This window comes from Tribolium castaneum, chromosome 9 (assembly GCF_031307605.1).
Source record: "Tribolium castaneum strain GA2 chromosome 9, icTriCast1.1, whole genome shotgun sequence".
In the NCBI taxonomy this organism is placed as follows: domain Eukaryota; kingdom Metazoa; phylum Arthropoda; class Insecta; order Coleoptera; family Tenebrionidae; genus Tribolium; species Tribolium castaneum.
In genome coordinates, this window is record NC_087402.1 from 1,383,222 (window position 1) to 1,408,115 (window position 24,894).

The 24,894-nt window shown below is 36.5% G+C and overlaps 1 protein-coding gene across 2 annotated transcripts in view; it reads left to right on the forward strand.

The window, feature by feature from the left end:
- Nucleotides 1-24,894, forward strand: part of LOC107397812 (uncharacterized) — a 122,246-nt gene that overhangs the window by 82,381 nt on the left and 14,971 nt on the right. For both annotated transcript variants that reach the window (XR_001574825.2, XM_015979365.2), the window contains exons 4-7: nt 4,957-5,154; nt 14,467-14,676; nt 14,726-14,929; nt 19,103-19,255. Coding sequence is in view for 1 of the 2 variants with exons in the window: in XM_015979365.2 (XP_015834851.2) it covers nt 4,968-5,154; nt 14,467-14,676; nt 14,726-14,929; nt 19,103-19,255 (754 nt within the window). In the remaining variant the exon portion in view is untranslated. The remainder of the gene's footprint in view (nt 1-4,956; nt 5,155-14,466; nt 14,677-14,725; nt 14,930-19,102; nt 19,256-24,894) is intronic.

Below are 24,894 nucleotides of genomic sequence, written 5' to 3' on the forward strand. Positions count from 1 at the left end.
TCGTTTAAACTATAACATAATTCTTACTTTTGAGTGAAGATAAAACGTTTTAAGTGTGTTTTATTAAAGTTTTCTTTTTTTTTTCGCTTAAGAAATTTAGAAAAACGTTAGATCTACGTCTGTTTGCGACCTGTAACCAGGTCCGGCGAATTTGTTTAATAAAAAATTGTGAACGTTGCAAATGCGCGTTTATTAGAAAAGTTCTAATTTGGGAAGAAGAGCCCCCGATTCTGCTTCACACATATGCGCTGATGAGCGCCTTGATTGGCCCCTTCTTAAAGATGAATAATGATATTTTGGTAGTGACATCATTAGTCACAATTTTCCGGCAATTTGTTCGAGTGACGCCAAAAGAGGAAGTTATGTTAATTCGCAAAAGAAGGTTTTTCTTCCACTTCCGCGTCATATTTAATAACATTGCTTTTATATTTATGAAACGGTCGACAGTCTCATAAAAGCGCCTGAATAGAATCCATTTACGTATATGTATAAATATAAAAAAAGTCGCAGATATAAAATTCATACGCTTGTGTCGCTAAGGGATCACACCCATCGCCTCCAATAAACATCCAAACATTTTAATATTTTCTCGGAGAGCGAGCGACCTGCTATTAATTTCTAGCAATATGTAACGTATCGGAATTTACTAAGTGTAAGCGTGACGTTAAACCCGATATAATGACATCTAGGAGGAAACTATAAAACCTCGACATGTTTATTGCGTTTTTACATTACACTCTAATAAACAAGAATTGCATTTCCCCCAATCGTGGCAGTAATTCATTGGGAAAGTCGCTTTTATTGCACGAGAGTACACAAAAATAAACCGATCTTAATCGATAGCAAACGAAACAGCGGACGTGCCTTGTAACCTGTTGAAGCTTTCACGAAAAAAAATTAAGGAAAAATGCCAGGCCCGACTTCTGATTGAATAATAATTAAAATTAATTAGGACTAATTAATTAACGGTTTCACGCACAAAACCAACAATGTAATCGATTTAAATTTGCATATGTCCGCATTGTTTCGAAACGAATAGAATTTTGATTAAGCTAATTCCGGCCTAGTGTGTAATCAAAATAGATAAAACTGTTAAATAAATTTGTTATGGAAAAGGTTGCACACCCTTTTCGTCAAAAATAGGATTTCCCTGAAGCACCCGCGTTTTAACTGACATTCCATTATTAAAATCGCAATAAAACACAGTAATTTAATAAAGTGGAACATTATCTCTTCCTCTTTATTATCCTTCAATTACTAGCTGCGCTAGTTTGATTATTAAATAAAACTGGTATTTACGAGCGTCGAGTGTAATTTTAATGCGCCATTAAACGTCGATAATTCAGGAATTTCGCTGATTATGATTGCGGAAAAATCACAATCACGCCGTACGTGCTATGCGGCTAATCCAGCGGATGTGGAGGGTGTCGTAAATCGTTAAGAGATCAGCAATTATCGATCCTCCGGCACCCTTAGCAAACAAACCTTGCACCCCTTTTACCGAAATAATAACCCTGAGGAGGAATCGTGAAAAGGCAACGATTTGCATCATACAGGAAGGCAATAATTGGAAAGAAGCTTCAGAGGAAGCTGCAAATTTCCGGCTGGAACATTCACATACATTTCGCGAGAGTGAATTTCTCTTATCGGGAGAAAAGTGCTTAGTTTTTTTGCCCCCGAGTTTGAGGTGAAAGAGGCTTTGAGTAAACATTTCCCACTCATAACTTATTAAGAACGTCTCTAGTAGAAAACGTGCAAAAGTTCGCATCCGTTTCATGCAAATCAAATTTGAATTATTCATCATAATTTGAAGGAACGTTTAAGTTTTGCGCTCTCATCCCCTCAGAATACACACACCTGGCAAACTTCCCCTAAGAAAGCTCGCTTCTTGTGTCAACCGCGCCGAAAAAAACAATCCACGCTAATGAGGCACGATCGGGGGATGTTTTTCCTTTACTTTCCTCTCTGGTATAACAGAGCGGATTCCACTGGCCTGGAGCTAATCAAAACAGACGACTAATTAGAATAATTAAAGTCTTGATTAGGAAAGAACGCCGAACAAAACAATTACTTAATGAGTCTAAAACGTGTTTACGCGTTCGTAACCGCAGGCTGTGTTTTCTAAGTTTGTTCCCTTCTTCCGAAAAATATTATCCAACTCGAAACGTTTTATAAATAACACCCCCAGGCCAGGTAAATAGTTACAAACCCAAACAACGACTGCTGAAATTTTCCCAAGCATAACAACGCGAATATGAGCACGAATAGTTGGCGAAAAAACCGCAGCGTCTTAATTTTTCTCTCCCAACTTTCGGAATTGGCCTTGGGGTGCGCTTCTTTGACATCGTCGCAGTCCAGATGCTGCTCATGAATTCCTCCCCTCGAACATATCTCGCAGACTGTTGCGCTCAAAGGATGCTGCGGAATTCCAATTTCTGGCACACAAAGTTTCCGTATAGTACCTAGCGAAAGCGTACAGCCAACAATCCGCAAACGCTTTGTAAGACTTTCGTCTTGGTATTTCCGACATACCGCCAGAACAAACCGGAGGAGCGCACGACGAGAAAGACCGCCGATAACAACTTGACGGTTTTATAAGTTGCTTGCGCCACCCGACATCAAATTAATGGAGGAAATATGAATGCGGGCTAATGAAAAAGAACAAGCAGGGTGGTTAGGCATCGAGGCGCTTTTATCGTAAAAGTAAGCCAGACTTGGAAAAATGGTGGATGCGCCGGGCCATTAGCTCGCAGTTTATGTTTTCCCCAAATGTATGCTGAATTCTCTTGAGCAAAAATGTGACTATTACAGTGTTTATTTAAAAGAAATAGTAAATAAGTAATAACACATAGCATTAAAAAAATCAGGTTAGAGCATTACAATAGCGGTTGTGTCTAATCAGACTTTATTAAATAAGATTTTGTGTTTCAAAAAAATTAAGACACTAAACTAATTAAAAAATTGGAAAACACTTAAACAGGGTTCTGAAAAATACTTCTTTGGGATGAAAAATATTCGATAAAATGACACTTTACGGTCGAATTTAAAAATAAGTCTCTTTGCCTTCTTTTAAATTGTTTTTTAAATACTATGTATTATTAAGTATAATGTATTTTTGTATTTCATAAGATACTTTTAACGAAAAATTAACTTTTATGCTTAACCAATGCTTAACTAAAGTAAAGTTTATCTTTTTTTCTTTTTTATCTGTTTTATTAATTATTGTTGACTTATCCTATGTACATATTTATGTGTTTAATAAAGACAAATAAATCTATGTGAAGCACCAAATTTATATAGTTATGAGTAATTTTTGAAAAAAAAAAACCTCAAAATCTTGAATTATTTTTAGCATTTTTAACGTTCTGATGTTTATGCCGTAAGTAGTTTTAGAGTAATTACGTCATTTTTTTATTTTCTTAAAATATACACTTTCTGGTTATAATATAAATTATATTGGTTGCAAAAATAGGAATAAAAAATTATAAATTCATTAATTATACACAAAAAGCTTAATTTTTTAGTTATTATCTTGTTTAATAAATAGTAATTTTTTCATACATTCTTTTTTCATTACAATTATCATAAAAATAATAAATGGAAAACCTAAACACACCAAACACTAAGAAAGAACCACTTTCTATAAAATAAACCAAAAACAAAACGAAAAATCTCTGTGTAACTTTTTTTAAATTTCTAGCATAAGATTATTTTACTTTATTTTTATTTTTTTTTATACTTAAACGTCGATTTAAAAATGATGGTTTACAAAAAAAGTGACGTTATAAATGTTACTATGTAAACGTAGCATTTACAAAAATAAAATCGACCCGTTTAAGAATTTTTTGGACATCGTAGAAGCTTTCTTTAGACCCAGTTAGCACAAAAACGTAAAAATAACGTAAAGAAAAAATAATTTAATAAGTAAAGTTATTAGGCAGCAAAAGAGTTACTTCTACCGTTAAATCAACGCAAAATGTTTTAACTTTTACATTTTATAATGATAGACAGTGCCATAAAAACCAAATTCAAGTTTTTCCGAAACGTTAATTATACGTTTAAAGCAAACGTTAGTAAATACAATTGTTACGTTTTTTAAGACGTACTTCAAACGTTAAATATTAGTAAAAAAAAGAAATGGTTTTTAAACTACGTAACATAAACGTTAAAAGAAAACATAATCAGACAACCAAATATCAACGTTGTAAATGTCAATATATAAAGTTATATTGTGTGCTTACTCTTATTTACTCTTATTTAGAATATCTTTTGACTTGTTGGACATGTGTGTATTTTATTCTTTTACCACTTCTTCTAATTAATTTTTATGAAATGTTTCTAATGCGTTTATTCAAATTTTTGTGGTGTTTTTACACACTTATACTTTTATTTATTATGTATTATTAAAAATACAACGAACTAATCTTTTTTCATTAAACTGTTAAAGAGTTTACTTCAATTTCCAAGACTGTTGTAATTTTTTCTTATTAACGGAGCAATATTTTTTTCAGCTTAGTAGAATACTTACTGTTCACATACATTACTAGACTGTAAATTATACTCACTTTACAGGAAATAAAGTGCCTGACATCGTCTTTTGCGTTCACTTTTGCTGTAAACTTAAAATAATATTTTCTAACAGTACAAGTTTGTTAGCGGATTTTTCAAAAACTGCTTGAGGTACAAAGAAGCCAAAAACACAGTCTTGAACGATATTTAATAGCATAATAAAAATAAATATCGATTTTATGTTTCGTTTTAATTTTTACAATTTGACACTTCACCCACATCCTCGAATCGTCTTTAATTAATAAATGTGAGCGTTTTCTCCGATAAGTGTTCTAGTCTGATAAGGCCCCCATTTCTAATTGGGGTGTGTCTGTCAATGTGTTTCGTTTCTCGTTCGGCGTCAATCATCTTTATCGTGCCATTGCAAGCGCTGTGTGTTGGTTTCAGATGGGTTGGTGATGGACAGCAGCAGCGGGACGCTGGGGCGTCGCGGGCTGAAGACCTCCTCAGGCATGCGACGGCAGCGGAGCCTCGAATGGCGCCAGGAACGCGGCTACAGCTCCAGCGAGGAGGAGATTCCCAGCAGGCCGCTCGACAGCCACGTCTTCGCCTCCCTGCTGGCCCAAGCCCAGCAGGAATACTCCAGTAAGTCCAGCTGCGTGCAAAAATAAATTTGGAGTCGGGGCACGAAGTGGGGTGGTCCTAGCAACAAGTGTCGTCATTAGAGGCACAACAACGATCCAAATTGGGCCGCTTCATCCCTCGACTCCGGTCAAACATTTGCATATTGGCGACGCCATTGGCGGGCCGTGCCAATTACGTGCGTCGCTTGCAATATAATTGATTCCACGTGTGAATTCGGCGTTTTACGACGCTATGAATGCATTAGCACTGGCCTAATTAGGACGCGGACGAAATGAGTCCGACGCCACTGCTCGCATTCGGCTTTATTGCGTCGCTTCTAATTAGGACCGGGATGGACGGTTTTAACGCCACCCCCACGCCCCGAAAGGGACGGACGCCACGGGATATCGATTCGAACATCTCGACTGTAAATTAATCAACACGTGTTTGCTATGTCCGGCGAAAGCGGACGCTGGCCGAAGCCGATTTCATATTAATAACGTGGTAATAATAATACACTGGCTAGTGTGCAAAAATCATGAACTGGTTCATTGTTGGAGTGTCTAGCTTCCGCAGGCAAACACAGGTGATTTCAAGTCTAGAAACTCTTTTGTAGGAAAAAACACAAATTTAATTTATAATGGGATTTTTGTGAACTCAGAATCTCTCAGAGCACCTGAAATTTGCCAAAATCTTAAGCAGGAGTTTGAGAAATCTCTAATTAACTAATTTTCTTTTAATTTGAATTTTTTTAATTATTTTAGGTTTTAGCTGTATGACAAAAATGCAAATAGTTTCTTTTGTGACAATTTCTTTTCAAGTTTTTGGAAGCGTTTTGATGTGAAATTTTTAAATTATCATCACTCAAAACACCCCAAAATCGACCAAAAATCACCTAAAAAGTCCGAAGACAGTAAACTCTCTCTTAAAGGACACCTCCTCTAAGCGGACGCTTCTAATAAACAAAGATTTTTTTGGCTACGTTTTGAGCTAAAATACTTTAAATGGTATTGTTTCTCTTTTAAACGGACTCTCCAATAAACGGACGCAGACTATGCTTGAAAATAAAACCTCTTCTTTAAGCGGCCATCATGTCATACGCGCGTGTTATTATTATTATTATTATTATTTATATTATTATTATTATTATTATTACTATTATGTGTATTGTTTATTGCACTTGTTCTTATTTGGACTTTAAAAAATCACCTAAAAAGTCCGAAGACAGTAAACTCTCTTTTAAAGGACACCTCCTATAAGCGGACGCTTCTAATAAACAAAGATTTTTTTGGCTACGTTTTGAGCTAAAATTCTTTAAATGGTATTGTTTCTCTTTTAAACGGACTCTCCAATAAACGGACGCAGACTATGCTTAAAAATAAAACCTCTTCTTTAAGCGGACATCATGTCATACGCGCGTGTTATTATTATTATTATTATTATTATTATTATTATTATTATTATTATTACTATTATGTGTATTGTTTATTGCACTTGTTCTTATTTGGACTTTAAAAAATCACCTAAAAAGTCCGAAGACAGTAAACTCTCTCTTTAAGGACACCTCTTATAAGCGGACGCTTCTAATAAACAAAGATTTTTTTGGCTACGTTTTGAGCTAAAATTCTTTAAATGGTATTGTTTCTCTTTTAAACGGACTCTCCAATAAACGGACGCAAACTATGCTTGAAAACAAAACTTTTACTTTAAGCGGACATCATGTCATACGCGCGTGTGTGTTATTATTATTATTATTATTTTTATTATTATTATTTTTATTATTATTATTTTTATTATTATTATGTGTATTATTTATTGCACTAGTTCTTATTTGAACTTTATGGCATTTGTGAGAAAAGAATTTATCACGATTTACGTTTTAAGTTCATTCTGCGAGTGTTGATGAACCAGAAATTTTAAAGAAAAAATTTTTTTTCTAAGAAATATTTTATAAATATTGTTGTGGTACTTATAATCTTGCTGCTGCCCTTTTAATAAATTTTCTTTAGTTTGTTTCTATGTATAATTTATACCCCCATTAAGCGGACAAAAATCATGTCACCGTCAGTGTCCGCTTATAGGAGATTTTACGCAAATTTTACTGTACCTTTGTTTTAGTTTTCAAAATAGTCATAGATATTTCTAAACTTTTGGAAATATGCCAAAGGCAGTTACAATATGTATTTAAAAAAATTTACTTGTGCTATTATGTTATTCGGAGCCAAAGTGAGTTTATGTGGCTCAGCTGAATAAAATAATCTTCCGTTGTTTGCTTTTCTAATTTGTAATGAATTCACCTAAATTTGTAATCTGTTTGACTAACAGTTTGAAAAGGAGTTAAATTATTAACTAGTTTAAATAGTGACACCAGTTTAACGATTACCTTTAGTTTTTTGTATTGTGAAAATGTCTTTGCATTTTTACTAAAATATTAGAGCCACAAAAATATTTACAAACATATTGAATGGATAATCTAGCTGACAAGTATTTAAAAACCTGGCATGATATTATACCCTTGGTAATTGGTGATGTCAATCACGATTTATTTTCGTTTTATTGGTACAATTTGTGATACAATATTTTTGCAATTCATGAATATTCTATTTTTCAACAAATGGGTGTTGATTTTAAGAGTTGAATACATTTTATTTTCATTAATTTTTTTAAAGAAGCTGTCCGTTGTAGCGTGAGGTGCGTCCGTAAACGCGAATAATATTTCACAAAATCTGGTCGTTGGGTCGCAATGCGTGTGTTTGCGGTATCTTGAAACAATAACGAGCCCAAGTGTGGGCAATTTCCATTTATGCCCGTCCACAGGAGACCCGAAGAAAATTAAAGCGAAGGCAATAAAACGGACCCCGAGTCAAAGGTGAACGCCGATCGGCGAACACCTGCGGCAAGCAACCCCAAAGTAAACAATTCGTGAAACTTGTTTTTCCGCCCAGTGTTATTATAAAGTGAAGGGAAAAGCGGCGGATTTTTCCGGTTGGACGAGCCGAGTCTTAATTACAAAGGCAAAGGTATTCCGAGCGGTCGAAAAAACACACCTATATGTGCAATAATAAGTCATAATATCCGGAGCGAAAGGTCTGGAAAGCAAACCGCGGCCCGTTGCCACTAAAACAACGCTTAACCGTTCTTTATGGCGGGGAAGGAGGCCGTGCTTTGACTGTGGAAATTACATTAGCACCCCGTGCTGTATTTATATCTGGCATAACCTCGCATTTCACAACTTAATGCATCCTCCCTTTAATTTCGCTACACCGAAACCAATAATAGTAAATGTTTAACGGCCACATTTTCTCAAAGCCGTTCGACATTGCCCACTTTAATGCCGCACTTAGTGTCGTCGGGCGGAGATTTTCTCGGCAAAATATCAAATTTAATGGGCGGTGTGGACACTTAACGATGGATGGGCTCGATTTAATTGCGTCAAGGGGAAATTTTCTACAAACTTGAGGAGAAAATCTTATACTACATATTTTCTATTCAGAGTGCGTCACATGAGCTGGATTAGATTTAACAAGTTTACCAAGATTCCGTCCATATCCGGGTTCACTCCACGCGTAAAAGCTCAAGTTTTAGTGAGCGGTTCTAACAACACAAAAAGACGTGTGCGGTTTTCACATTTCGCTCTCATGAAATTGAGACGTGATAACAGACGCGGTAATTGCTTCCACGAAGAGGAAAATCAAGAGAAATTCGGAAAAGGCGCAACGTTTTATTCGTTATTGAAAAACTACGAATACACGTATCGAAGGAAGAAATTTTAGTCACACTGTCCAAATCCTCCTCCACGCAAAAAAAATAAAAGTTGGGGCAAATCAATTGAATTTATTGTGTTACGGCGTTGGAAACGTCCATTGACTTTTAAAATGAAAAATAAATGTTTTTTTCGCAAAAGCCTAGTTATTACTTTCCTGCATCACCTAAAATTATTTCCAAATATACCTACAGTTCAGAGATGAGCTACAGATAAACTTATGTTTAATTTAATTGCATTTTTGAACAAACTGGTTAGTTTTTGAAAAAAACTGTTTTTTGCACAAAAATACGCTTTTTACGCAGATTACGTAAGTATGCAAGATTTCAGTTCATTCGAACAGGAACATTTTTAAATTTGGCTCAGAAAATGCGAAACATACAGACAATAAAGCAATATAATGTTATATAAAATAAAAATGCACTATTCTACACGCAAAAAGGCACATGTAGGCATCGTTTGTTTCGGAATGTCATTGAAAATAAGAAAAAAAGACGGCTTTTTAATCACAAAAACGTCAGACTAAAATTGTTTGCATACCTAAAGAAAAATTTTAAGTATTTATTTAACAGCAAACAGACCTGCCCTTTACAAAAAAGTTATCTTTTAAAGTCTTAAGAAATTGTTTCCCAAAATTCTGAAAATGTTCTTTGCTTTCTGCTTCCTGCTTATTGCATTAGCCAGTATATTGCGTTCCATCGTTTTGAAAGCTCTCATTCGATGATTTCGGTCGTAACTGAGGCACACAAACCGACCGTAAAACTCAGACGTATAAAAAATAAAAACTAATTAGATTCAAATACGAGTGAATAATTTGTGCGTCCCGCCCTTCAAAAGGGAGCCGCAAGAAACAAAAAGAGCGTCGTTGTAAACCCGACAAGGAATTAAATTACCCGTCTTATATTTCTCGTTTTATTTAACGTATCATTTATAAAAAATGTAATTTAATAGAATCTGCCCCCAACGTTACCTTGTTACGGAAGAGCATTTTCCCAAGTCGCAAACTTTAGTTTACCTCGGGCGTCAGATTCAGCGGAATCTCTAGAGTACCTTGAAAAATAAATCACGTCCTTTCTAATCATATATGAATGACTTCCATTCCACTTCCTCAAACCTAATCTCTCACCCAGTATTGGAAATCGCGAATTTCCACACACTAGTGTTTAAACAAAGCCTTGTTGCAATTACAAGGCTAGAAAAGCGGGACAGAGGAGCCGCGCAAGACCGCTCGACCTCCCAGGGGCAAACAACTCAAGATTGAATATGAAAATTTAATCAGGTAATTTCATAGGGGATGATGCCTCAATGCTTTACCGAGAAATTGTGTTCGTTGCTCCTTTGCCCATTCCTTATCAACAGACAAATTCACGCCTACGGGGCCACTGATTTTTCATCGAGGGGGCAAGAACCGGAAAAATAATTAGCTGCGACATTAAGTGCAGAGAGCGGGATTACGCACTGACGGCTTTCACGACACGTCACCGGGTTTTTTGGGATTAAGACGCGAATTCTGGGGTGAAAGGAGAAATGGCACAGTGAGGGTGGAAATCCCTCCAACATCTACATTTCCAAAGGGCTTCACAAATATGTAAACGGTGTTAAATTACTTTAAAATGCAAAAAATTGTTGACCATTAGACATTAAGTAAAACGCTAGTTTGCGCATTTTTTTCCGTTTGTGAATGACTTCCATGGTCCTGGCGCTCATGCATCAGCAGGATGACTGTGCTCGTTCCTGTCATCTAAAAATTCGCGTGCTCAGCAGGATTTGTCGACATGATGTATTGTTTTCTTTGATGGAGGAGGCAATGAAGCGTCCCGTTATGAAACAGACGGTTCCAAGGTCGTAGGTTGCGTCCATCGGGAACACTTTGGTAATTGGAAACGTACTGAGCCGGAATAAAATATATAAGAAACTTCGCCGCCTGTCTGATCGACGTATCAGCGATTCGGTGGCGTAACAAGGGGCGGCTGCTGTCCCTGATAAATGAGCCATCCCGAGTAAACAGTGACCGAGCTAATGATTTCTGAAAGCCGGAGCAATGTTTTTCCGGAGTGTTGTTAATCTGTTGCTCGGGTAGTGGTTTAAGGTGCGAATCCGGCTGGGATTAGGACTGCAGCTGAGTGCTGTCCTGATCGATGGGGTTCCGCTGACGACACGTCCGCGATTTGTGGGCCAGGAAACCGCAACGACGATAGAAGGCCTCCCAAAGGACGCGGACACACAATGTTATTACACTTGCTTTGGTTCAAAGAAATTCAAAGTTTATTATTATTATAAATTTTTCGCAACCGCGCTTGTCTAGACTCTGGGCGACAGAGAAAATTCCAGATTCCGGGGAATTAATTCGTCCCGGATAACTGTTTACGGAATAGTTGTGGCGTAGGCAATCGGAAATGCCCGCCATTCTCTCCATCAGCCCCCGGAATGTGCAATCCTCTATAATTAAAACTGATTAAACCAACAATTATGGCCCCCCTTCTCCCGTGACAATGATAAAACTCATATCGATAATTAAAGCGAGCCGTCGAACTTAAAGTCGCATTAGGAGCGGTGAGTGATTAAAAGAGAAAATGGAAAGGGGTCCGGGGCTGATTGGTTTTATTAGGGAGAGTCTATCAATCAAGGTGGTGGCATGGTCCCTCTTCGACTCAACCAACACAAACAAGAGCGACACGTAGTGGCGCCGAACCTCCATTATGAATTAATTGTGTTTACATCCACTTACACAAAATACCTTCCACATTTTACCTAAACTGTTATTGTTTAAACGAAAGTTCCGAATCGTGCCTGAAACGGATGTTTGATTAATGAGCCGACGACTGAAACACCTGAAAAAGGAAGTGTGTCGTAGACCTGAAACTGAAACGAATAATGAAAGCTCTCGCTTCGAGGGTCATTCAACACCAATTTCAGCCTTATAAGCACGAGTGTTTACACTTTAAACATAACGACATGTATTTTTCATACGCACGCTGGAAAAACCATATCTGCAAAAATGGTGGATGCGCCGGGATAACATTAAAATTGACATTTAACATACGCAACATTTCAAAGATTGACAATTTGTTTTGTTTAGAGTTCCTAGATTGAGAATAAAGGAACTCTAGTTTTGTCTAATTTATATAAAAACACTTTTTGTTTGGTTTTTTTTACTTGCAAAAATGGTGGATGCGCCGGGATAACATTAAAATTGACATTTAACATACGCAACATTTCAAAGATTGACAATTTGTTTTGTTTAGAGTTCCTAGATTGAGAATAAAGGAACTCTAGTTTTGTCTAATTTATATAAAAACACTTTTTGGTTTTTTTTACTTTCAAAAATGGTGGATGCGCCGGGATAACATTAAAATTGACATTTAACATACGCAACATTTCAAAGATTGACAATTTGTTTTGTTTAGAGTTCCTAGATTGAGAATAAAGGAACTCTAGTTTTGTCTAATTTATATAAAAACACTTTTTGTTTGTTTTTTTTTATTTGCAAAAATGGTGGATGCGCCGGGATAACATTAAAATTGACATTTAACTTACGCAACATTTCCAAGATTGACAATTTGTTTTGTCTAGAATTCCTAGATTGAGAATCAAGGAACTCTAGTTTTGTCCAATTTATATAAAAAACACATTTTGTTTTTTTTTTTTACTTGCAAAAATGCTGGATGCGCCGGGATAACATTAAAATTGACATTTAACTTACGCAACATTTCAAAGATTGACAATTTGTTTTGTCTAGAGTTCTTAGATTGGGAATAAAGGATCTCTAGTTTTGTCTAATTTATATAAAAAACAATTTTTGTTTGGATTTTACCTGCAAAAAATGGTGGATGCGCCGGGATAACATTAAAATTAACATTTAACTTATGCAACATTTCAAAGATTGACAATTTGTTTTGTCTAGAGTTCCTAGATTGGGAATAAAAGAACTCTAATTTTGTCTAATTTATATAAAAAACAATTTTTGTTTGGTTTTTACCTGCAAAAAATGGTGGATGCGCCGGGATAACATTAAAATTGACATTTAATTTACGCAACATTTCAAAGATTGACAATTTGTTTTGTCTAGAGTTCCTAGATTCTTAGATTGGGAATAAAGAAACTCTAGTTTTGTCTAATTTATATAAAAAACAATTTTTGTTTGGTTTTTACCTGAAAAAAATGGTGGATGCCCCGGGACAAAATTGACATATAACTTAAGCAACATTTCAAAGATTGATAATTTGTTTTGTCTAATTTATATAAAAAACACTTTTTGTTATAAAATTAATGGTTGTGTTTTGCTTACAAGCACACCGCCACAGAAATCAAATGATCCTGTTCCTGTTGTCGGAAAGTTTGATGATCGAGCAAGAACGCTTAAAAATTGTTTTTCCCAAATTAATAACAACTGTTTTGCCTACATCTTCCTGATGCGGTTTCGATGCCACGGCAAACAAGCCACTCACCCAGATTAGAGTTTTTTAATTAAAATTGACACAGTATTAGTAAAAAATTAACTTTTCATCTGGATAACGTTGAATTTGTCAAGCGCTTCGCAATTATTTGCGAGATGTTTCAAGTGATTAATTTAACTTTGCAGGATTCGTTTTGCCGCGTCGGCTATTTTTTATTTATGCGAAGAGACCGCAATCCGACGAGTTAATTTAGCACAGACGAGGAGAAATTTCACAAAATTGTGATAGTTGAGGCGTGTGTGTGGTATTTTCTTTTCTGTTTCGGTTCGGTTTTCATAAGAGCGTCCCTTGAGGAATCCGAGCAATAAACGTGGAACATTTCTCAAAGACACTTTTAATTAAGTATCTCGGGTCAGGTGGAGGCGATAGGGCTTCTTCTATCAATCAGACGAACCGCTCCACCAGGAACAGACGGATCTTTTTCAGCCTCTTTGACCTCCAGCAAGTGTCGTCATGGTGATTTCGATACGGTCCTGTTGCATGGTGACTGACCACCCCTTGCTCATGCAACAGTTTTATCGAAACTAATTTCGAATCAAATGTTCACGCTCTCTCCACAATAAACCAACTATTGTAAAACATATTTTAAAATAGTAGAACACGAAGATAATACTTGGTAAAAATAACTGATTTATGTGGAGTTATTCTGGCGCAGATTGTGTTGTGAGCAAGTCGTGTCGAAAAGAGTAGTGTCATCTCGCCGCGATTCAATTCTGTTATTATAATGCAGTCTGAATAATTCGATAATCTATATTCGAAGTAACATGCTGATATGGTAATAATATCAAAATGATATTAGAAGCAAACGTGCACAGACTGCTCGCAGCTCGGCGATGAGTAATCTTTTTGTGTGCCGAAGTCGGGGTCGTCTAAAGAAGCCGCCTGGGGGTTTTCTCTGTGTATGTATATCTAGAGTCGGGTAAGTCGTTGTGCGTGGGTTACACACGGCCGGATATATCCGCCTATCCATTCTCAGCACAAAAGTAACCCACTGAATATAAATCAACGTCATTGTGCCTCTCAAAAACTTATTGCAAAAATAATGTTTAATATTTTCTGGGTTGTAGAAAAAACAGTGTGTGCAATTCGTATGAAATTGGATTTTAATTGCAGGTGTGGACCGTTCGTACCGTTCGGACGACACGGAAGACGCCGTCACCACTGACAACCCGACGACGCCGTTCCCCACCCCGCCGCCCACCCTCGTCTCGCCCCGCTCCCCCATCCCCCTGCACCGGCAAGCGTCGCCGTTTCCGATGGAAAATACCAATACCAGAAGGATTCATTATGCTACGCCGCAGGACCGGCTTCGAGCCAACAATGGTATTATGGAGGATCGAATCCGATTCGAAAAGAAAAAATGTTTTTTCAGGCGAGGTGATCTACGCCACCAACAAAAAGAACCTATCGAATAGCACGCTGGGCAGGACGGGGAGAGGAAGGCACAGAACAGGCGGTATGACTTCTTCGAGTAGCGCCACTTCTTGCAACAGCTGCAATGACGCCAGGATACAGACGCAAGGGAACACTGATATTGCCTATCATGACACGCAGCAACGGCTCTGTCTCAATAACGGTAAAATTGGACGCATTTGCATGGACTGGGCCTGGGGGCGGCTTTACAAACGCACAATCTGATTTTGTGGCATTCATTCAACAAATTTTTGCCTCCAAGAGATGATTTAAAAAAACACATTTGTGCGTTTTTTACTTTGGATTACATTTTTTTTTGTAAAAACTATCATAATAATTATTAAATAACTAAAATTATTTTTTACTAAAAAATCATAACTTAAAAACTGAAATTCGAACAGTAAAACAGTTTGTTTGAGTCAATTCTACGGCTTATTTTACGTACTATTCCAACTATTTTACAACATTAGCTTCCTCAAGAATTAACTTTAAAAAAGTTTATTTAAACTTTAAAAAATGGTGGATGCGCCGGGTTATTATTAAAAATTCATTACTCAAAAACTAAAAGTCGTAGAGCAAAACGGTTTGTTCCAGTGAAGTCAGCGGCTCATTTTCTATATTATACCAACTTTTCACGAAAATTAAAATTTTTAATTTATTGCTTAAAATTTCCTGAGTAAATCACCTTCAAAACGGTGAAAAAATTTAATTTTTTTAAAACTCGTTCTGTCATAGTTTTTTGGACTCTTATATGCCTTTATATCCCTCTAGAGTTGTTAAAAGTCCACAAAAAGTCCAAATATTCGATTTTTTGATGTTTGATTTTTTCAATTTTCGTCGCAATTTTTGTCGATTTTGGGTACCCGGAACATTTGTCCAGCAATAGCTCCGGAACTATCAGAGATAACCCTATGAAGTGTATTATCGTTGGAAAGCTCTTTGAATTATCTATTTTTTTCAAAAAAGGTTATTGTTCTCCAACTAATAGTTTTCGAGCAAATTGCTGATAAATGCAAAAATTGGTGAAATTTAAAAAAATTCATAACAAAAAAACTATTCGGAATTTGGTAATTTTCTCGATGCCAATCGATTCCCCGGATCATTTTGCATTTTTATGGATCAAAATAGTTCTACTTTTTAGAATGGTTTAGCCGTAAATGAGAAAATAAAAAAAATTAAAAAAAAGTTAACACCCCCCCCCCCCTTAAAATCAGCCATTTTTAAAAGTGTCTCAAAATCAAATGAAACCTATTCTATCTTATAGATTTTGATGTGCTCTCTCCGATGGAAAAAAGCGTTTTCTCCTAGCTCCTTTAGTTTGGCCATAATCGGCGTTTGAAAATTGAAAAATTTTTTGCGAGATATCGCCTTGAGTCCTATGCCATTTCGCAGAGCTTTTTATTCCGGTTGTCCTCGATTTTTTCGTTTTTCGATACCTCTAATAGTTTTGCCGTAATTGGCGGTTGAAAATTTAAAAAAAGCGAAAATGGAAACCTTTTTTTGCGTTTTTCTCGGAAACTAAAAAACTAAGAGCAACGAGCAAAAATCCATCTGATAGCGCTTAATTTTATCTATTTTTTCGACTAAACCCGGAGCCGCTCCGGGCAACGGTTCCGGCTGCAGAAGCGATCAAAGTTTTTCATTAAAAAAATTCATTAAAAAAAAACTAAAAGTCGTAGAGCACTGCGGTTTGTTTCATTGAATTTTACGGCTCATTTTACATATTATATCAATTTTTCACAAGAATTAAAAATTTAAAATTTTTTGCTTAAAATTTCCTGAGTAATAAATACACTTCTCACCTTCAAAAAGGTGAAAAAATTATTTTTTTTAAACTCGTTCTATCATAGTTTTTTGAACTTTTATATGCCTTTACATCCCTCTAGAGTTGTTAAAAGTCTAAAAAAATCCAAATGTTTGATTTTTTGTTGTTTGATTTCTTTAATTTTTGGGATATTTTGATCGATTTCGGGTACCCGAAACATTTATCGAGCAATAATTCCGGAACTATTAGAGATAACCGCATAAAGTGTATTATCGTTGAAAAGCTCTTTTAATTGTCTATCTTTCTCAAAAAAGATCATTGTTCTCCGACTTATAGTTTTCGAGAAAATTGCAGATAAATGCAAAAATTGGTAAAATTTTAAAAAATTTATAACTAAAAAACTATTAGGAATTTGGCAATTTTCTTAATGCCAATTGATTCCTCGGATCATTTTGCATAAACATGGATCAAAATATTTCCACTTTTTGGAATAGTTTGACCGTAAATGAGAAAAAAAAAAATAAAAAAAAGTTAATATCTTCATAAAAATCAAAAAAATATTTTTTAACTCACTCTAGCACAATTTTGTAATCTTTTATATGCCTTTACAACCCACTCGAGTTATAAAAAGTCCAAAAAAAGTTCATATATTCGATTTTTTGATTTTGACTGTTAGCCGCACTTGTATTCAGATACTTCAGAAATTCCGTTTTTTTTCCTTATCGTTATTATAACTCGCAAATTTCCGCATTTATTATTTGTACCAAAACAACGTTAATATTTTTTTAATTCAAACGTTAAATCTGTGTCACACTTTGTGACACTCGATCTGTTATTGCTCCACGTCGAAATTTTTTATTCGTGATCGAATTTCTTTTGTTCGTCTGTGTGTTTTGAATAAAACCAAATTTGAAAGCGGGTTTGTTCCGTCCAGAGCTGTTATTAAATCCGGGCGTTGCAAATCAAAACTCTGAACAAACAATTCAAATTACATACGTTTGATGATTTAAAAATTGGATTAGTTGTAATTAATCAAGCCACACCACACACCTGCCTGCAAAAAAAGCAAAGCTCGTTTCGCTGAAAATATTTGTCGTTTTTGGGGTTTAGTCGGACCGTTACAAAAGTGCATCAAAACTATTTAGAATCGCAATTAAACGTTAATGAGTTTTATTCCATCAAAAAGCCCCCAGTAATTAAAGCCGACTGATGCTGTTTACAATGACAAGCGAGTGGACCGTCGGATGTACACTCCGCTGAAGGGATTTCAGCTCCAGCCGGACAGCGGCTATCGGATTTGCCGATCTAATTATAAAGTTCGCCGTAAAGTTCCATAGTTGCCGCAGCGCCGAGCGCTAATGGGATATATGGAGCCGTATTTTTCGAAAATTTCACGCGAAAACCCACCTCGTTAAAAGCACAGAACGGGATATTTGGGCAAGTCAGCCCTAACTTTGGAGTCATTGTCACCTTTCGGACACTTGCCATAGTAGCAAGCGACAAATCGAATTACTCTTCGAACGAAGTTAAGGTAATGAGTGACGACTCGTAATTGGTTTAGAGTCGGCTAGGTGGCGCCACTACACGATCCGCCATCCAGAACTCGATTAGTTAATTATCCCGAGGAAATCAGGAAACATCCGGGGAAGAATTATGAGACGATTTTTAATTGATCGTCGGGAAATGTTGGCGTAATTAGTTATTGTCAGATATCGTATGAAAGAAAATTGGGTCTAGTTCTGGCTGGTAACGCGGATGATTAATGGTATTCCGCTTTTGTTGCGCTGTTGTCTTAATAAAAAAACGCGCTACGGGTTTGTAAATGTTATTTCACAAAGTCAAAGCTTAACAAACATGCCGGAAATACGTGATCGATATTAACAATGACGAGGAGAATTAATGAGTGCCAGCGGAAATCGTACCGCGATGGCGGCTTTGATGATGGATTCCGAAGGAGGAAATAATTTGTCAGGACTTATTTTTAATTATTGGATGTTACAACCCAATGCCCATTGTTATGTAATTTCGGGCTAATTAGCCACTTTAGGACCAATTAAAGCCTAAGTACAGATTGACTGTTAAATTAATTTAGTTGAAGTTAATTAAGCAAAACAATAAACTGGATAAGCTGCTATAATGTTACCGTCAAAGTTTACGTTTGCTTCCGTTCACTCCTCTTGTAATGACCGGTATTAAAGACAGGGCCGGATCTTAGGAATTTTTTAATTTTTTTCATTTAATAAAAAAAATACCAATTTGTAGATTAACTAAAAAAACAGTTGCTTTGTGGAACAATTTGTATAATAATTTTTCGTTTCGTTGCCTTGGTTCAGATGCAAGCCCACTTGACTAATGCCTGACCCGCATCGCTCTCGTAGGCCGTCGCAAATCTATTTAATTTGTAATAATTTCGTATAAATTTGCATATGATTAGCGCGATTTGCATCCGCTTGTAATTTTCATGAAAATTCATCAGTTTACTTGTTCGGCTAAAACACCGTTGCCGTCGAATAGGTTTCTCATTATTTACAAATAATTTCGCGATTATAATTTCAGATTTAACTGTTCCAGCAGACGTGAACGAGGAGTCGCCCCCCGAGCCGGCCCCGCCCGAGGTGCCCCCACGTGGCCCGTCCCTGCACTCTGCCACGCTCCGGCGTCGCCAGGAGTTCTCGCTCGCCGATGGCCAACCGACCCAAGAATCGCAGTTTCTCTCCCAAGGAGGTGAGTCGTTAAATAACGGAAGCTGCGAATGTAAGGTCGTTAGTTTAATTCACGATAAAAGGGCGGTCAGTCGCTCGCTCGCTCTCTCGCTGGTCTTAATACGCTCGATGAATACTAATGTGGAGGCCCTGCGACGCTTGTAAACTTTATTGCCACTTAGTGGTGCATTAGCAGTGATTGGGGACGAAATCCGCCATCAGACGGTCACGGTACTAGTGGCTGGAATTGTCCCGGAAACGCCTGCGAGCGATTAACTCCGGGACGGATTCGATACAGAGCGAAAGTGAGTAAAGTCGGTGCATTTAAAACGTCGTCTAAAAGTTAAAAATTTAATTCAAGTGCCAAAATAATTGATAATTTGGGATACGATGATTTTTTGCCACGAGGGCCATTATTATTTTCGTGTCCATATTGCATTATTAAGGTCGCTGTAGTCTAGGGGTGGCGTTTTCCCGAAAGAAAGAAGAAAAAAAATGAAATTCTTATCGTCTACAAGTTCCGTTATTGAGAACGTCGTTTGCATACAATCGATGAGTGACGACGTGTGCTTTAAGGATTACCGTTAGCGTCAGAAAAACTGACGAGGGTGTGAAACTTGTACAAAGTGGTTTACTCCGCCGCCACCGCGCGATACATCATATCGCATTTGCACATTTACGTGGAAACACTGCCTGAATGCAAGGGTGGAGACGCGACACCTAAGAATGGCTCTGATGCAGTTTGTGAAGAGTTGCTAGTTTAACTGTTATTGTAGTTTTTGTCAGCTGTAATCAGTTCTTGGATTGAATCAGGCAGAAAGTTGGGAGAAATTTTCATCTTGCATTATGAAATTTGATTGTCAATTTCTAAAAACAAGTAACTAACAGATAAGAAATTAATATTTTTTTAGATATTTAGGAATTAGTAGTGGTACTTCAATCATCAACAAAAAAATTCATAACTCAAAAACTAAAAGTCGTAGAGCAAAACGGTTTGTTTCAGTGAATTCAGCGGTTCATTTTCTGTGTAATACAAATTTTTCACGAGATTTAAAATTTTGAATTTTATTGCTTAAAATTTCTTAAAATTTCGCCTTCAAGAAGGCGAAAAAAAAATTTTTTTTAAACTCGTTCTAGTATACTTTTATGGACTTTTATATGCCTTTACATCGCTCTAGATTTGTTAAAAGTCCACAAAAAGTCCATATATTTGATTTTTTGATGTTTGATTTTTTCAATTTTCGTTGCAATTTTTGTCGATTTTGGGTACCCGGAACATTTGTCGAGCAATAGCTCCGGAACTATCAGAGACAACCCTATGAAGTGTATTATCGTTGGAAAGCTCTTTAGATTATCTATTTTTTTCAAAGAAGATTATTGTTCTCCGACTTATAGTTTTCGAGCAAATTGCTGATAAATGCAAAAATTGGTGAAATTTTAAAAAATTCATAACTAAAAAACTATTCGGAATTTGGTAATTTTCTCAATGCCAATCGATTCTCCGGATCATTTTGCATAGATATAGATCAAAATAGTTCCACTTTTTAGAATAGTTTAGCCGTAAATGAGAAAAAAAAAGAAATTAAAAAAAAGTTAACACCCCCCCCCTCAAAATCGGTCAATTTTTAAAGTGTCTCAAAATCAAATAAAACCGATTCTATCTTATAGATTTTGATGTGCTCTTTCCGATCTAAAAAAGCGTTTTCTCCTAGCTCTTTTAGTTTGGCCGTAATCGGCGATTGAAAATTGAAAATTTTTTGCGAGATATCGCCTTGAGTCCTATGCCATTTTGTAGAGTTTTTTATTCCGGTTGTCCTCCATTTTTCCGTTTTTCGATAACTCTAATAGTTTGGCCGTAATCGGCGGTTGAAAATTGAAAAAAAGTGAAAATGGAAACCTTTTTTTGCGTTTTTCTCGGAAACTGTAAGACTTAGAGCAACGAACAAAAAACTATCTGATAGCGCTTAATTTTTTCTATTTTTTCGACTAAACCCGGAGCCGCTCCGGGCAACGGTTCCGGCTACGAAGGCGATCAAAGTTCTTCACTAAAAAAATTTATAAAAAAAAACTAAAAGTCGTAGAGCACTGCGGTTTGTTCCATTGAATTCTACGGCTCATTTTTCATATTATATCACTTTTTCACAAGAATTAAAAATTTAAAATTTTTTGCCTAAAATTAGGTAGCCATTTGTCATAGTGAAAAATTTTATCCAAAAAAAAAATTCATAACTCAAAAACTAAAAGTGGTAGAGCAATGCGGTTTGTTCCATTGAATTCAGCGGCTCATTTTCTGTATTATACCAATTTTTTATGGGATTTAAAATTTTCCATTTTTTTGCTCAAATTTCCTCAGTAACACACTTACCTTCAAAGAGATGAAAAAAAAATTTTTTTTAGACTCACTCTAGCAAATTTGTACGGACTTCTATATGTCTTAACAACCCACTAAAGTTGTTAAAAGTCCACAAAAAGTCCATATGTTCAATTTTTTATGTTTGATTTTTTCAATTTTCGTCGCAGTTTTTGTCGATTTTGGGTACCCGGAACATTTGTCGAGCAATAGCTCCGGAACTATCAGAGATAACTCCATAAAGTGTATTATCGTTGGAAAGCTCTTTGAATTATCAATTTTTTTCAAAAAAGATTATTGTACTCCGACTAATAGTTTTCGAGCAAATTACTGATAAATGCAAAAATTCGTAAAAATTTAAAAAATTCATAACTAAAAAACTGTTGGAAATTTGGTAATTTTCTCGATGCCAATCGATTTCCCGGATCATTTAGCATAAGACAAAATGAAAATAGTTCCAGTTTTTTGTAGGATTTTCATTGTTTCTAAAAAAATCATTAACCTCACGTACATTTAAATTTTCTGCAGATTTCATTGTAATTGTGTATTCATGACGTATGAAACCGCGTTCAGTGTGTTTCAAATAGCTGCGCTTGCACTGTGGCATCCACACCAATTCGAAGCGGCTATTAGAGCACTTCGCCCCGATCCGGGCACAAAAAGTGTCGTTTTATCGTCAAATGAATCAATCGAATGCAATTTGTAGCGTCTCGACGCGTCTGATCCTCCCTTCGTATTGTTTTAATCATTTTCCGATAATCGAGGGAAGAAAGCCGCATTTTCCGTACCTGAAAAATGACAATTCGAGTCATTACTCATATTGAGTGATAAATAGTCGTCGCTTCTAATACATTAGGGTGATTTTCTGGCCTAATTCTTGATTGGCCGGGTTGAAGTCTGCAATTTGGGTAAATGACAGAAGCCATGTCGCAGATGTGCAATTTTAAACAGATTAATGGCAATAAAATAGAGAAGATGCGATATGTGCATGCGCAATTAGGCTAATGGCGGCGCCGGACGCTAGCGACTTTGGCGGCGGAACGGTCAACTAAAAGGCGCAGAATATTGACCCGGACTTTCTCTCTCTGCGGCCTCTCTCTTCTGCGTCGAGACGCCACTGTAACGCGCATCGACGTTTTGTACCTTGATGGGGATTATTCCGCGACAAGTGCTTTTTTAGACAGTTTTTAAACAAAACCAGACTAATTATCTCGACTTTAGTTAAGAGAGTGTGGAAGCTCGTACCGGCAAGAACTTGGCTTTTTCCAGTCTACTGTTTTAGAATTTTCTTCAGACTGCTTCCAGCCAAACAGACGAGCTTAAACCCGATACGTAATTACCCTAAGAACTTCTTGAAAGTCGGCCAAAACGACGAGTTTAGCAACATCGTTGCGGGGCTTAAACTTGTATTTTACTCTCTTTGATATTTTTACGATCACAATGCAACCAATTAACATTTTTCGGTAATATTGGTGTTTAATAAAAAATATAAAAGGCGATAACATGATCCACCCCGAGTTTCACCCTCCTGGCATGACGCAGCACTCAATTCGGGGTGGCTTTGCTGTTTTCGACTCGGCACCTATTCTACCACTGATGGGGTTTGAAAAATTGACTAAACTTTTGAAAAAATTACGAACGAATTGTGTAAGAACACGACTTTGGTTTGGTCAAAAATGGTGGATGCGCCGGGTTACAATTAAACCCAGGAATGCCTTTGACGTTGTTGTTCTAATTGTTACTGTTTAGATGTAAAATGGTAATGTAATGAAGAGATCAAAGCACATCTTTGATCACTGTGTTCAAAATTGGCCACAATTGCCACAACAATCGACTCATTATCGCAGCTCAACCCTCACAAACAAAAAAATTAAACACAATTAAAAGAAAGGCAAACAATGGGCGCGATTAAGGCACTTGTCGACTCCTCGCCATTGTTCTGTGAAAAAATGACTAAGGGATGCTTTTGCTCCTTATATCAACCCTAGTAAAATTTTTAGAACCGTAACTGCAGAAATAAAATTATGCGAAAGTTGATAGTTTTTGGAGATTCTCTCCACTGTTCTTTTTTGAAAAAATTATTAGGGGATGCTGCGAATCGCTGAAATATTTAGCAATATCGCGTTGTAATTAATCACACGTACACCTTTATGATGTCTCCGGTCGCTGTCGGGGCTTGTAGTAACATTGTCTCACCCCCGGACCGGATGCGTCGAACAAGAAGGGATGGTCGTGCGTCGAGTTCATATTTCACGAACCCCCGTTGTCACTAACCGACGAACAATTAGGAAATATTGGCCCAATCTCGCCAAGATTGCGGCAAGTGTTCCGAAGGATGAGAAATTTTCGTAGTGTTTTTAGTCGGCGATAAACCAGTTACAATATCCAGCTTTCGGAATGAAGCAATAAGGGATCAAGTCCCTTTTGGTAACAGACTCACTTAGAGCGACAAAATACCTATAAAGCCACCCTCTAGCGATTTCTGATGAGATGCCGCTTTCCAAGAAAAATACGCCCTTTATAATACGAAAACTGTGTCATATGCACAAAAGGCAGTTAACTACGTATTGTGTACGTGACATGTATGTGTGTAATTTGTTTTTGGGGAGAATCGACGCTTCGGTGACAGCTAAGATCGATTGGGCCATCGTTTGGTGTTTGTTCCATGACTCATAATCGAAACAAAATTAAAGGAGAAAAAAACAGGAAAATTACAACATTAGGGAAATCGATGCCCATATCATGAAAACATAATTTGGACGACAAGTCGCGCCAAAAACGATATCTTAAATAACTTCGGGTTTCAGTTTTAGACAGGAACAAGAGATCGTTGCCAGTAAATATTTGAGAATATCGTAAAATAGCAGCGATTGGGCATTTGCATTTTAATTCGTTTGCCGATATTTTGGCAAGAAACCAACTAAATTTTGCATCACTAATAAATGGTCTAATTTACGTTTTTTAAGTAATGGCCCCCACTGACTTTATCTTTATATCATAAAAACCGATAATAATTGTCAAGTCTTGCAGAATAACATCAACAATCTCCTCCAGTGGTGCGAAGCTAATAGGCTAAACCTAAATATATCTAAATGCTTTATTATGTCTTACACAAATAGGAGAACTCCGATCATGCATAGTTATAATGTTAGTGGTCACATTTTACAAAGAACAGACACATTTAAAGATCTAGGAGTTACCTTTGATAACAAACTTTTATTTGTGAATCATATTACAAATATTATTAATAGCGCGCATAAAACTTTAGGATTTATTTATCGCAACTGTAAAGAGTTTACTAATTTAAGAGC